Source organism: Dendrobates tinctorius, unplaced genomic scaffold (genome assembly GCF_039654945.1).
Source record: "Dendrobates tinctorius isolate UK_male_01 unplaced genomic scaffold, ASM3965494v1 ptg000003l, whole genome shotgun sequence".
In the NCBI taxonomy this organism is placed as follows: domain Eukaryota; kingdom Metazoa; phylum Chordata; class Amphibia; order Anura; family Dendrobatidae; genus Dendrobates; species Dendrobates tinctorius.
In genome coordinates, this window is record NW_027361671.1 from 99,028,883 (window position 1) to 99,044,346 (window position 15,464).

At 45.4% G+C, this 15,464-nt stretch overlaps 1 protein-coding gene across 3 annotated transcripts in view; it reads left to right on the forward strand.

Moving 5' to 3' along the window:
* Nucleotides 1–15,464, forward strand: part of HECTD4 (HECT domain E3 ubiquitin protein ligase 4) — a 352,187-nt gene that overhangs the window by 157,628 nt on the left and 179,095 nt on the right. For 2 of the 3 annotated variants that reach the window (XM_073562745.1, XM_073562806.1), the window contains exon 22: nucleotides 9,670–9,789. The exons of the other annotated variant lie outside the window; for it this stretch is intronic. In XM_073562745.1, the coding sequence (XP_073418846.1) occupies nucleotides 9,670–9,789 (120 nt within the window). The remainder of the gene's footprint in view (nucleotides 1–9,669; nucleotides 9,790–15,464) is intronic. 3 annotated transcript variants of the gene reach the window in all.

A 15,464-nucleotide genomic window follows, 5' to 3' on the forward strand; every position in this document is an offset into this window, starting at 1 on the left:
AGCTGGGTGTTTTATATACCCTGTGAATGAGATATATTTGCGAAAGACGCTGGCATTCAGAAACAGCCATTTTAGGGACCTGTTCTAGAATATCGGACCACTGGTCCTCCGTCAGGGGGCCAACGTCCCGTTCCCACTTATTCTTAACAGCAGTCAGTGGATATGTCTCCAGATGGGCAGGCAATAATCTTTTATATAATTCAGAGATAAGTCCCCTAGAAGACTCAGATGTAAGCAGCATATGTAGTGTTTGATTTATGTGTCACTATCACCGGATTTGTCCTTCTCTGTTTTTCCAATGCATGTCTTAGCTGTAAGTACTGATAAAAGAAGACATGTGGGAGGTGAAATTCTGTTCTCAATTGTTCAAAACTCTTAAGAGTGTTATTTTGCAAAATTTGTGACACCAGATAAATCCCTTTATCTTCCCATCTTCCGAACCCCACCAGTTTTTTGATCTCTTGCAAATCCGGATTCCGCCACAATGGCCAGAACTCCGTAGGCCCATTTATCTTCAAAAGAGATTTACCCCTATCCCACACTTTGAAAATCATAGCCAACGTGGGGTATCGTGCCCCATTTATCTGCCGTCTTCCCACCTCCAACCGGCACCCTGGATATTTCCATACCGACCCTTCTCTCACAATATCACCACCATTATCATACGCTCCATCTCTACCCCAACCCCTAAGATGTTGCATCTGGGAGGCAATATAGTATATGAATGGGTTTGGCACCGCCAATCCTCCCTCCTCCTTCCCCCGCTGCAGTATCTCCAAGCGAATCCTAGCCTGTTTTTTCTTCCAAATTAATTCCCGGAATAATGTATTTATTTTTGCAAAAAATTCCCTACAGATCCACACCGGAGAATTATGTATCAAATATAATAATTGTGGCATCATTACCATTTTGATTAAGTTAGATCTACCAATATTCGACAACGGCAGGCGACACCAAGTATGTACTTTTGCTCTAAATCGCTGTAACAGGGGTTCCAGATTCAGAGCCCGAAAATCCTTCGGGGCATGACTAACAATTACACCCAGATACTTAAACTTCTGAACTACAGGGACCGGTATCTGCAAATCTGAGAAATCCGCCGGGAGAGGGTCTATCGTCATTAAAGCTGATTTGGACCAATTAATCCGAAGACCAGACCTCAGCCCAAATTCTCGAATGACCTCCATTGCCGGCAAAATCGAGGAATGTACCTTGTCGAAATATAGAAGTAAATCATTTGCGTACAATGATATCCTCAACTCCACAGTACCACACCTGAATCCCATTATTTCTGTGGACTTCCGAACTGCAACTGCCAATGGCTCCACCGCAGTAGCAAATAGCAAGGGCGAGAGCGGGCACCCCTGTCTAGTACCTCTCCCAAGAGGAAAAGACTCAGAGACCCTGCCATTAGCCCCAACCTTCGCCACCGGCGAGCCATACAACAGCCTCACCCAATTTATAAATCTGCATCCGAAACCCATTTTCCGATGGACCGCCCACAAAAAACCCCACTCCAGACTATCGAACGCCTTAGCGGCGTCTAACAATAAAATTGCTCTTCCCCCCAGCTCCCCAGAACTATGTTGAATCCCCAAGTATAGTTTCCTGAGGTTCATAGATGTGGCTCTGCCTGGAATAAATCCCGTCTGATCATTCTGTATAATAGATGAGACAACTCGGGACATCCTATTGGCGAGTACCCTGGCCAATAATTTAACATCTGTTGATAGTAGGGAAATCGGGCGATATGAATCCGGAATCTCTGGATCTTTTCCGGGCTTTAATATTAAAACTATCAAAGCTTCCCTCATAGATGGCGGGAGGACCCTCTGCCTTTCAGCCTCTTCAAATACCTTAAGTAGCTTAGGTAGCAGTAAGGGTGCATAGGTTTTGTAAAACTCGCCAGGCAGGCCATCCATTCCTGGAGCCTTTTCATTTTGCATCTGACCAAGCGCCTCCTCCAACAGGATGTCCCGATCCAACGAATCCCTATCGTTATCAGCCAGTGCAGGGAGAGAGAGAGCATCCAGATACTGCTCAATCTCAGTCTCCGTGAGACTGCAATCTGATGTGTATAGTCGCATATAATACCTCCTTATCTCACTCACTATGTCCACACTGTCCGTCACAAGACCACCCGAGTCCGTTTTTAGCCTATTGATATATGAAGATCCGTCCTGTGCTCTAATGACCGTGGACAATAAGTGTCCTACTCCCTCCCCCTCTATAAAATATTTTTGTTTGAGGAAATAACGTTTATTTGCTGCCGCCGACATGAGGTTTTCCCTGAGCGATCCCTGTGCCTTCTCCAAAGCTTTTTTAGTTTCCTCTGTCGGGTTGAGTACCACCGCAGCCTCCGCAACAGACACCTCCTGGATCAGGCCCCGGGTGTAGCGTCTACTCTGGCTTTTCCGTGTGCATATTTCTCTAATATATAAGCCCCTGACATAGGCTTTCATGGAATCCCAGACTATGTGTGATGATGCAGAGTACTCATTAAGTTGAAAATATTCTAGAATGGCATCATGCAAAGATCCCCCTATAAGCTGGACCCAAAAGGGATTAAGTTTCCAGATAGGTCTAGACAGGGTGAGGGGGTGTCCCCATGAAAGTGTGACATGTAGCGGCGAGTGATCAGATACACTTCCAGGCAGGTAGGCCACCCCTCGTACATATGGGGTCATGAGTGTATTCCCAATGGCTAGGTCTATCCGTGACATAGCATGGTGGGAGCTAGAGTAGCAGGAAAACTGTCTGGCTGTGGGGTTTCGGACACGCCAAAGATCTACCATACCCAGCTCCACCAACGTTCTAGCAAATGAGGTTGAGGCTGCATCTTCTGATATGTTTCCCGAATGCAACTTATCCAAATAGGGATGCAAATATGTATTAAAATCCCCTATTAGAAGAGTCGGCGCAGGGGGAAAGGAATCCAAAATAGACAAGATTCTTTTTACTGGTTCGACTGAATAGGGCGGGGGGATGTACACGGCAACCAAAATAAATTGTACACCGTATAACGTGCAAAGCAAACATACAAATCTGCCCCCAGGGTCAACCACTGATTTAGTACATGAGAAGGGGATGGACCTGTGCTCCAGCACACTGACACCCCGCGCATGGGTCGAGTACGTGGAATGATATTCATGTGAAACCCATCCCTTCCTCGGCCAATGAATATTATCTTTCACCATGTGGGTCTCAGACATACACAGGATAGCCGGGAGAAATTTCTGCATATTAGTAAATATAGCACATCTCTTATTTGCATCCCCGAGCCCCCTAACATTCCACGCTACAATATTAAGTGATATCGCCATAAGAGCAGACTAAAAAATGATAAATCGGAGCATACTCCACTCCCGAGGGAGAGAGGCAATCCCCACCATCCCCCGGTACAATGAATTGGGTGACACGGCTGACGCACTCCAAATCCCACAGATCAATTAGGAAATACAACAACAAACGAAAAAAACAAAGGAGGGAGAGGGAGCACTGCACACCAGTGTACAGCGCCCCTGCCCTCAAACACAAGTGTAACTTGCACATTTCTCTCAAATAGAGAGAATCAGGGCTAGAAAACTCGCCCAGAGTCAACGCAGGGAGAAGGGTCCACAGCTTGTCACTGTAACGAGTGTCCACAGCAATCCGATCAGCTCCCGCCCTGAATCCGAAATGGAATGAACAGTAGTAATTATACCAGCATAGCGTCCCGGACAAAAAGAAGTAACAACACCTGGCGGCAAAAAAAAGGGGGGAACTTCAAGTATTCTTCCTCCTCATGGACCTCTCATTAATATCCAGCCAGGACAGCGCCGTCCCCGCCGTATCAAAAAAGTGCGTTTCTCCATTCAGATCAATCCGCAGTCTAGCAGGGTACATCATGGAATATGTCACTTGTAAGTCACGTAGGCGTTTTTTAATCTCAATAAATTGCGCCCTTTTACGGTGCACCTCCAGGGAAAAATCAGGGAAAATGGAGACTTTCCTCCCATTAATAGCAAGTTCCTTAATGTCTCTGGATCTGCGCAGGATAGCATCTCTATCTTTAAAGCGTAGGAGCTTGAGCAAGACGGGACGCGGGGGTGCTCCTGGCGGGCGGGGGGGGGGGGGGGGCACGCGTAGGGACCCTGTGTGCTCTCTCAATAGTAAAGAATGGGGACAAAACATCTTTGCCAAAGGTGTCCATTAGCCATTTTTCAAAAAAGCCCAGTGAGTCAGTCCCCTCCGTCCTCTCCGGAACCCCCACCAGTCGCAGATTACTTCTACGGGAGCGGTTCTCTAAGGGTACGTGCACACGCTGCGGATTCCGCTGCGGATTAATCCGCACGGATTTTGCAAAATCCGCAGGTCCAAAGACCTGCGGATTATCTGCGGTTTTGCCTGCGGTTTGGTCCTGCGGATTCACTATCTCCACAATGGTGGAGATAGGAACCCGCAGCGGTTTCCGCAGAAAGAATTGACATGCAATTCTTTCTGCGGATTCAAAACCGCAGCAAATCCGCGCGGATTTCTCCGCAGCGTCGGTACAGTGATTTTTATTTCCCATTCATTAGAATGGTACTGTACACCGCAGCTAAAGCTGCTGCGGGTCCGCAGCGGCCAAAACCGCTGCGGAAACGCAGCGGAATCCGCAGCGTGTGCACGTACCCTTAATCATCCACCTTGTTCAGCAGTATTGTAATATTTTGCGTGGCTTTTCCCAGCTCCCGTGTTATTGGTGGCAATTTATCCTCCGTCGCACTAACACGCTCCTCCAGTTCTCCCACCCTGGCAGTCACTCCCCGCAGCTCTTGTTTAATACAGGCCATGTCCTTGGTGACAATCTCCATTTGATTACTTAGAGTGGCCAGTGTGGTATTGCAGGAGTTAATTGCTGCAAGGATTTCTCCCAGTGTGGGCTCAGCAGGCACAGACTCTGGCTGCTCCCCATCCCCCACTCCTTCCCCCTCCAGCACAGGCCCCGGCGTCTGCACATGTCGGGCTGAAGAGGGGCCTAGCCTACTCACTGCTCCCTCCTTGGAGATACGATCCTCCAGCTCCATGCTGCAGCCAGCGCCTGCCTCAGTCTGTGCATCGGGTGATCGAGCAGCAGCAGGAGACACCCTTGCATATCGCTCCAGCCTGCCAGCCGCTCCCACCGCTCCACTACCGGCCGACTTGTTGTTTGCTGGCGCCATCTTGGATGCAGCAGAGACGCGCCCGGCGTCTCCTTATCTTTTTTACCGACGCGGTTCAACATGGCACAAGGATCCTCCGCTTTCTAGACGCCCAGGGAGATATTGCAGCCCTCCAGGTCAGTGGGGCTCGTCAGCAGTGCCGGTAGTCAGGATATATTGTCGGATCCGAGCAGGAGCTCTCTCACTCCACGTCCTCCCTACATGAGGTCCAGGCCACGCCCCGGCTGATAAATTTAAACAAGTCTTCCCCCGTTCCAGCTCAGCAGATATCCTTTTCAGGGATGATCCTGGACATCTCTCGAGGGTTGGTGATTCTCCCTCGAGACAAGATCTTAGCCCTTCAGTAGGGAGCCCGAGCACTTTGTCTCCCATCCCCTCATTCCATCCAATTCTGTATGGGGGTACTTGGGAAAAATGGTGGCAGCAATGGAAGCTGTTCCCTTCGCCAAGCTACACCTCCGTCATCCACAGCATGCGCTTCTGGCAGCCTGGGACAGGAGTTCGTTCCCTCTTGACTGGCGGTGCTGTTTGTCCCCGCGGGTCAATCAGGCGCTCAGGTGTTGGACGTTGAGGTCTTCCCTCAACCAGGGGAAATCCTTTCTCCCAGTTCAATGACTCATAATGACTACCAACGCCTGTCTTCTCGTCTGAGCAGTGATCATTTGTCACCACACTTCCCAGGGGCGCTCGTCAGCTCAGGAGTCGCGTCTCCCAATCAACATCCTGGAGATTCGGGCGATCCGGTTATCCCTACGTTCGCGGGGTCCAGAAGCCATTGGAGTGGATGCACTAGTTCTTCCGTGGCGTTAGTTCGTCTTCCGTACGTGTTTCCCCTGCTTCTGTTACTTTCGAGGGTCATCAGGAAGATCAAGGCGGAGGGGGTTCCCGCGATCCTAGTAGCTCTGGGTTGGCCACGCTGGGCGTGGTACGCGGAGTTAGTGCAGTTCGGCGCTGACGTCCCCTGGCGACTGCCAGATCGACGACTAGATTGGCTCTCCCAGGGCCCGATTTGACACACAAACTCAGGGGCCCTAGGTTTAATGGGTTTAATGGCTTAGCTGTTGAATCCTGGGTCTCTACTGAGGCTGGGTTCTCCCAACATGTGGTTTTTACCATGATTAGCACCCGTAAGCCTGCGTCAGTTCGCATCTAAGACCTCACCTGGAAAACCTTTTTTGCATGGTGCAAAGACTCTCGTCTTCTCCATTCCTTCCATTTTGGAGTTTCTCCAGACTGGCCTGTATTCAGGCCTGACAATTAGCTCCCTCAAAGGTCAGATCTTGGCCTTATCGGTTTTGTTCCAGCTCAGCATTGCTTCCAATCCGCAAGTGGGAATTTTCATGCAGGGGGTCTTTCACGTGATAACCCCCTATAGAATGCCATTGGATGCTTGGGACCCTAACCTGGTCCTAGTTGCTCTTCAGGAGACTCCTTTCGAGCCGCTGCAGGATGTCTCACTGACCTTCCTTTCTTGGAAAGTCGTTTTTCTTGTTGCGATGACATCAATCAGGTGGGTCTTGGAACTTGCCGCCCTGTCCTGTCGAGTTCCTTTCTTAATTTTCCACCAGGATAAGGTGGCTCTCAGGCCATCCCCATCCTTCTTGTCCAAGATGGTCTCTTCTGTCCACCTTAATGAGGTCATGGTTCTGCCCTTGTTTTGCCTGGCACTGGTACATCGTATTGAGAGGGCTCTTCACACTAGGGATGTAGTGAGGGCTCTCAGATGGCACGTCTCGTGGACGGCATCCTTCTGTTAGTCGGACACCTTATTCGTGCTTCTTCAGGGTCACAGGAAGAGATTAGCTGCCTCAAAGTCCACGATAACCAGGTGGATTCGCTCGGCTACTCAGGAATCCTACCATGTCAGAAGCATGCCTATATTCCAGCGGGGATTAAGGCACATTCCACTCGGTCGGTGGGCGATTCTTGGGCCATTTAGCACCAGGCGTCGGCGGAACAGGTCTGCAAGGCTGCGGCTCGGATCCAGTCTACACACGTTCTTGAAGCACTACAATATCCACACTCGGGCCTCTGCAGATGCGGTCCTGGGCAGAGGGGTTCTGCTGGCGGTCATAGCGCACCTCTAGTCAGTTACTACGTGGGGTTTGATCTGTTATGTTGTTCCCCACCCAGGGACTGCTTAGGACATCCCATGGTCCTGTGTCCCCCAATGAGGCAAAGGAGAAACAGGCATTTTTGTGTACTCGCCGTAAAATCCTTTTCTCCAAACCACTCATTGGGGGACACAGCACCCACCCTGTTACCCTGTCAGTTTGTGCTTGTTCTTTTGTCTGACGTGTTGATGTTTATGATTTCCTACTGCTCTGTCACTGAACTGGTTCGGGCTGGAGCCAGTGGTAGGTGTAAGTATACTGCAGAGGAGGAGGAGCTAACTTTTTCTAATCACTTAGTGTCAGCCTCCTAGTGGCAGCAGCATACACCCATGGTCCTGTGTCCCCCAATGAGTGGCTCGGAGAAAAGGATTTTACGGTGAGTACACAAAAATCCCCCTGTATTGCTGTAATCGCACCGACCCGAAGAATAAAGTTGCTTAATCACTTATACCTCACGAGGAAAGGCATAAAAAATAAAACCAATTATTCACATGCTGTTGATTTTTTCATTCTGCCTCCCAAAGTTCGCAGTAAGGGTCAGCGCACACTTATCCTACGCTGAGCGCTTACACTGGGGTTTCCGTGTAAATTTCTGAAATGCGTGTTTCAGACAGAATCTCTGGCTGAAGATTTCCTATAATGAGGCAGATGGAGGCACTGTGTACTCCGTCTGACCTACGATCCGGTGGCGTCCGTCTTTTTAGGATTACAATAAAACTGCCGTCGGCTACAGTTTTGTGCACTTCTGTAAAGAACACTGCTAAACAGAAGCCAGACAGAGTTTTGAGTAACTCTGCTGCCTCACTATAGTGAATGGATGCATTGGGGGGTTTTATCGGAACCATGTCACTCAGAGATTTAGATGGAAACCCTAAAGTAAGTGGTCAGCATAGAGCGCCGCATAACTGTGATCCCAAATATTATGAAAAATGTTCCCAATAAAAGTTTCAACTCAATCCACAAAAAAAAGCAAGCCCTCACTCAGATCTGTCATCTGTTAATGGAAATATAGGAGGCTTCCACGTTACTGGTAGCACAAAGGCTCTGGAAAAGCGAAATGGCTCCTCACCCTCCAAAATTCAGCAAATTTTCCGCTCCTAAATCCAAATGCCTCCCTCCCTTCTGAGCCCCAGTGTGCCTAAACAACATGTAGCCCCCACATGTTTGGCATTTCTTTAGTGATGAGAGCCCGCCTAATTTACAGGTGCGTGTCTGCTGAAGCATGACCTGGGCATAATGTAATGGTGACTGCAACATGCTGGTCTCTACAACGTACTGCTCACTACAACAGCAGTTTGCAATTTTTACTCAGCAGTATCCACTGCTGCCTATTTCTGGATAACATTCATGGAGACAAAATCGTCACTACATCTGTAGATAAATTCCCAAAGGGTTATAATTTCCAAAATGGAGTTACTTGAGGGAGGATTCTGCTTTTCTAGCACTTGGGGGCTCTTTATATGCAATCCACAAACTAATTTATTAAAACCTGCTCTACGGGAGGCAAATAGCGCTCTGTCCCTCCCGAGTCACTCCGTATGGCAAAGTTGTACTGTACAGCCACATATGGGGTATTTCTACATTCAGCAGAAATTGTGGGACAAATTCTGTTGCCATTATTAACCAATTCCCAGTGTGAAAATGTAAAACCTGGGGCTAACACAATATTGGTGGTAAAAATGTAAATGTTTTCTTCACTGCCCAATGGTATATACGTTTGTGACACACCTGTGGTGTCAATATAATCACTGCACCTCTGGATGAATTCATTGAGAGGTTTAATTGGTAAAATGGGGTCACTTATGGGGGGGTTCTGCTGTTTTGGCACCTCAGAGGCTCTGCCAATGTAGCATGGTACCCTGAAACAAGTGCAGCAATAATATGGCGCTAATTCCCTTCTGAGTTTTGCACTGTGCCTCAAAAGTAGTTTTAGAACACACATGGGGTATCGATGAACTCAGGAGAAATTGCACAACAAACTTTGGGGTCCATTTTCTCCTTTCGCCCTTGTGAAAATAAAAAATTCGTAGCTAAAAAAGATTTTTTGTGAGAAAAATGTAATTTTTTTTTAAATGTTATTTTTTTAATTTTCCGGGCTCAACGTTATAAACTTCTGTGAAGCACCTGTAGGTTCAAGGTGCTCAATATACATCTAGATAAGGTCCCTAAGGGTTTTATTTTCCAAAATGGTGTCACTTTTGCAGGGTTTCATAAATGGACAGTGGTCAGAATTGTAAAACTTGGCCTGGTCAGGAAGGTGAAAAAACAAACTTCGTTTCAAAGGGGTTGAGGATTATGGAGGTTTGATGCTTAAAATTAAATACATTTTTATCCAATAAAAACATGTTTTTCGTCTTTACAACTACGACTAGCTGGTGATCTATGCTGGGCCAAATACGAACAGTCGTAAAGTAGCAGAGTACGGTGGAAATACCTTAGGATATGGAAGTAGGAGCGTTCTAGGAACTGGCTGGCCAAAAGATTTGGTGAAGGTAAGCTGGAGATGTGTTAGGTTTTCTTGCTGAGTTACTATTAACTTCTATACATGTATTGTTATAAGTGGGTCACTGAGGAGGAAAACTAAACAAGCCAAGTCACCGAAAACCAGAGAGGTTGGTAACTATGCAGATTGCAGACCCCTGATCCTAACCACACAACTAGCAGCAGCCGTGGAGCGTTCCTACGATGAATCTAGACGCCTCGTCACAGCCGGAGGACTAAATAAGCCGAAAGCAAGAAAAAGGGAAAACTAACTGCCCCAGAGCAGACCCCAAAGGAATAGACAGCCCCCACACATGTATTGACGGTGAAACAAGATGAAAACACAAACACAGGCAGGAAAATAGGCTGAGCAAACGATCGGGCCCAAACTAACTAGAAAGGACAGGAAAGGAAAGAAACTGTCTGCAATCTGCCCAAAAAACCCTACAAAAAATAATGTCCAACACTTCTGATAACAAAATTAACCCTGAAGTCTCTAGACTTCTCCCACTATATCAGCACTCTGAAATATTCTGAGACAGAGCAAAAAAGAGGCCAATCTAATAAGGGACAAAAAGAAAATTGGCAAATACAGATAAATAAGAGTGGAAATTCAGCACAGCCCCAGCCGGGGCTGGCTGACCACACAAAAAACTGAATAGACCAACAAAATCAAGTGTGAACATTAGCAGAAACACTTAGCTTGAGATGACTGGAACAGAGCTGAAAACCAAGACCTGAAAAGCCAGAAGGAATCCCCAGCACCAGAATAGGGCGTCGGCTGTCTTAAATCCAGTCTGAGATTCCAGAGATCCAATCGTTATCCTCATCATCAGGTGACAGATCTCTACCTCACTACCTCCTGTTACCACCAGAGGGAGCCCGGAAGGAGAACTCACAACTGGGAGACCAGAAAATGAGTTCACAACAATGTATATTTGGAGGCAACATATAATAGAGGGCTAGAAGCAGAGGTCTGATCTATAGATTGGTATGATTTTGTGGTTTACTAAGGCTGGAAAGGCAGACTGAGCTCTGAGGAAAGATTCTGTAAGAGCTGCTGAATCGTGCCCACTGATTGACAGGTTTTCCTCTATGATTATATAGAAAGAAGCCTGTCAATCACTCTCCATGGGAGGGTAATCGTGCTTTCACTACCTTTCCTAGATGGACCCGTTATGATCTCTGCTTTCTACTTCAAAACCATAAAACTTATACATTACAAAGCTCCTCTTCGTTACTTAAATCACATGCTGCTCAAGTAGCATGACATTAAAGGAATTTTCCGCTTACAGCTTTCTGGCCATTGATATCCACCACTGGGTTAAAATGATAAAATCAGATGATACTCACCCGGGTCCAACGCTGCTTTTCTGTTGCTGCTCCAGTCTTAGTTTACTGTCTGCAGCCGTGACCTCAAGACTACAGCGCACATCAGCCAATCACTGAGCTCCGTGGTCGTAACGTCATCGCTGCAGCCAGTAAACTGACACTGGAGCAGCCGCAAAAAGGCAGCGCTGAACCCTGGGGAAAGGGTGAGTAGCATCTCATTTTATTTTTTACCCAGTGCTGGCTCCTAGAGGCCAGAAAGCTATAGGCAGAAAATGCTTTTAATCTCAAACCTGACCGGTTTGCTTACTTTTGAACCCAGATTTGCAGCATTTTGCAACTAAATCTATTCTATTATTTCTAAACACTGTTTTTCGGTGATTCCTTTGTATCCCCGTTCATACTGCACCCACACACACAAATGATACACCATTTGAAAGGTAAACTTGCCCCCTTCAGTAAGAAAATAGTCAAACAAACCCCACATCCACGATTTGATCACAAAATACAGTTTAAACATTAATTGTCATAGACATGCAGTAAGGAAAAATGACCTGCAGGTGGCACCACAGTACCCCAAAGCACACTAAGAAAACATTTGTAAACATGCACTGCTTTTTCACTGATTACTTCGCCCCACACACACACATAATACACCATTTGAAAGGTAAACTTGCTCCCTTTAGAAAGAAAATAGCCAAACAAACCACACATTCATGATTTTATCACTAAATACAGTTTAAATATTCATTTTCATAAACCTGCAGAAAGACACAATGACCTGCAGGTGGCACCTCAACCGGAAAACCTTTTTTGGCCTCTACTTATCAAAACAATTTATTGTATTACCAATCTACATATATAAATACCTGTCTGTGTTCATCATCTCATGAAATACATTTACATTTGACCAGCTTGCTTTTTCTGAAATTGCCTACGCCCCCGACAACCATTGTGCGAAAATTTCCCAGTGGCCAAGCTAGCATAAAGAAAAGGTGTTTTTTTTTTTTTTTTTCCCAAGTACTCCAGTTTCAAGAAGTACCGTATATCTGCAGTATCTTACTTGGCATGGTTATAATATGGCTGCATAATAGTGTTTAACATTAAAGTTGCAACACCTGCATTTAGGCTATGTGCACACGGTGCGGATTTTACTAAATCCGCAGGTCAAATGCATGCATTTTTCCTGTGGATTTAGTGCATTTTTTGTGCGGTTTTACTGCCGTTTTTGTGCGGTTTTCCACTATGGTTTTCCACCTGCGGATTTGTAGAATGGAGCAGGTGGAAAACTGCAGCAAAACTGCACAAAAGAAGTGACATGCTGCTTTTTTTTTATTCCGCGCGGAAAAATCCGCAGCATGTGCACAGCGGGTTTTTTTTTTTTTTACATAGCCAATAATGGTACTGTACATGACCTGCAGTTCTGCTGCGAAACCGCAGGGCCAAATTCGCTGCGGATCCGCAACAGATTCCGCACCGTGTGCACAGAGCCTAATGCTTCAATAGGAATGTTATGTAGGTAGAACTCTAAGTGATGCTAATTGGAGATTTGTATGGTCGAGAGCGACCATTTGTATCACTTATAAAGAAAACCAACACACGATCCTCCAGTTTGGGTACCACACACCTGAGCTTCTACACAAATTACATCCATCTGTCTCCCCTTTGTGTTGGAGATGTGCCTTGTTGACAGGATCTACAAGTGCTTGTCACTAAATTAGAACATCATCAAAAAGTTGATTTATTTCAGTTCTTCAATACAAAATGTGAAACTCGTATATTATATAGAGTCATTACAGAGTGATCTATTTCAAGTGTTTATTTCTGTTAATGTTGATGATTATGGCTTACAGCCAATGAAAACCCAAAAGTCATTATCTCAGTAAATAAGAATACTTTATACCACCAGCTTGAAAAAGCATGTTTTTCCTTGACCTGCTAGATTTGTCTCTTGTGCATGCTCATGAAGTTTAGTGTTGGGAAAAAAAAAGTCCTATTCCATAGAATCAGGTTTTGGCACAAAAAATGCAGCAAGACCTGATGCCTGTGGGTTTTTTTTCAGAGGTTTTTCACCACCCATTCAAGTCAGTGGGTGAAAAACGCTGAATGAAGTGACATGCTCTATGTCCAAAAAACAAGCAAAGCACCAAATCCTGATGACAAAAAAACCAAGCTGTGTGCAAGAGATTTCTGAAATCTCATAGTCTGTGCTGGTACTGTAAAACGCATCTGAAAATTTGCATAAAAATAGCAGTGTGTGAACTTATACTTATATATAATTTGAATATCACCATGATATGTTACATTTATGCTACAAAGATTATTTAAAATCAGACCAAGAAAGCAGAAAATTGGTAAACCCCTAAAAATTAACATTTAATTCAGTTTTTTAAAAATTGCACTGTTCTTTCGGCTGGGGGTGATGAGACCCCAATGGTTTTGCCCGTGGTGAACCCTCAATGACCAGGAGGGGGAAACGCGTCGGGCGTTCTTTTTACAGCGATTGCTGATTAGTATCGATTTTTCTTATGTTTTTGTTTGGCAGACCGACTATGCATTGCAAATGAGCTCTATATTGAATGTTTGTTTTTTACATCCATGGCTGATAAACAAATATTTTTTTCTGAATTGCAACATGTTTATTGTATGCTAAAAATGTGGGGTGAGAAATAAAAGCCCAAATTTGTCATAGGATGCTATTAATATGAGCTGCAATGAGATATAGATGGACTATTCGGTCCTGACTTATACAGATCTGCCTTTTTGCATTAGTTGGTTTGCAATGGCTTGGGGGGGATGTTGCTGTTATTGCTGTAGTATATTAACCCCTTAATGTCCAATGACGGACACAGTCCGTCATCAGACATCTCCCCTGCTTCGATGAGGGCTTCGGCGCTGAGCCTGCATCAAAGCCGGGAGATGTCAGCTGTCACGTGATCGGGGGTCAGCGTCATGTTGCCTGGACAACCAGAGGTCTATGAGACCTCTATGGTTGTTCCAGGCATATGGCTTTCAGCGCCACCCGGTGGTCGGCGCTGAAAGCACAGCAGTAAATCTGCTACATATGGGTGATCTGCTCATCGCCCATATGTAGCAGAGCCGATCGGGTTGTGCATGCTTCTAGCCTCCTATGGAGGCTATTGAAGCATGCCAAAAGTAAAAAAAAAAAAAAAAAAATGTTTAAAAATGAAAAAAATTAAAAAAACCTAAAAGTTCAAATCACCCCCTTTCGCCCCAATCAAAATAAAACACACACATATTAGGTATCGCCGCGTTCAGAATCGCCCGATCTATCAATAAAAGAAAAGCATTAACCCGATCGCTAAATGGCGTAGCGAGATACAAATTCATAACGCCAGAATTACGTTTTTTTTGGTTGCCAAGACATTACATTAAAATGCAATAACGGGAGATCAAAAAAACGTATCTGCACAAAAGTTGTATCATTAAAAACGTCAGCCCGGCACGGAAAAAAATAAGCCTTCACCCGACCCCAGATCACGAAAAATGGAGACGCTATGGGTCTCGGAAAATTGCACAAATTTTTTATTTTTTTTTAAGCAAACTTTGGAATTTTTTTTCACCACTTAGATAAAAGAGGACATAAACATGTTTGGTGCCTATGAACTCGTAATGACCTGGAGGATCATAATGGCAGGTCAGATTTAGCATCTAGTGAACCTGGCAAAAAAGCCAAGCAAAAGACAAGTGTGGGATTGCACTTTTTTGGCAATTTCACCGCACTTGGAAATTTTTTCCCGTTTTCGAGTACACGACATGGTAAAACCAATGGTGTCATTTAAAAGTACAACTCGTCCCGCAAAAAATAAGCCCTCACATGGCCATATAGACGGAAAAATAAAAACGTTATGGCTCTGGAAAGAAGGGGAGGGAAAAATCAAAATGCAAAACCAAAAATACCCCTGGTCGTTAAGGGGTTAAGCCTATTTTTGACTATCAGGCTGGTCAATGCTATATTGTATACATATTTTTGGCATTAATATTGTGCATATGGTCTGTCCCTTTTTTTGCAGCATACGCATTGTTTACTACTAGATAAGTTATATGAGCTGCATTTTTTCTACTCCGAGATAATTTTCCTTGAGAGTTTTTTTTGACTACAAGATAAGTTTACAGCACTTCAGCACTTTTCCTCCTATGAGACATATTTATGTCTACCCAGTAGGGGTATTTTTTGTCGGGTATATTTGTATGTGTGTTTTTACTGTGTATCCCTTTTTTTGTTTTGTTAGGGTGATAAAGGGTCTTTAGGGTTACCGACGTTGAGCGGGGGCGCCATATCGTCAACAACTAGGGTGCCAACCTCCGCGGTCAGGAAGGGACACTGTTATGAATG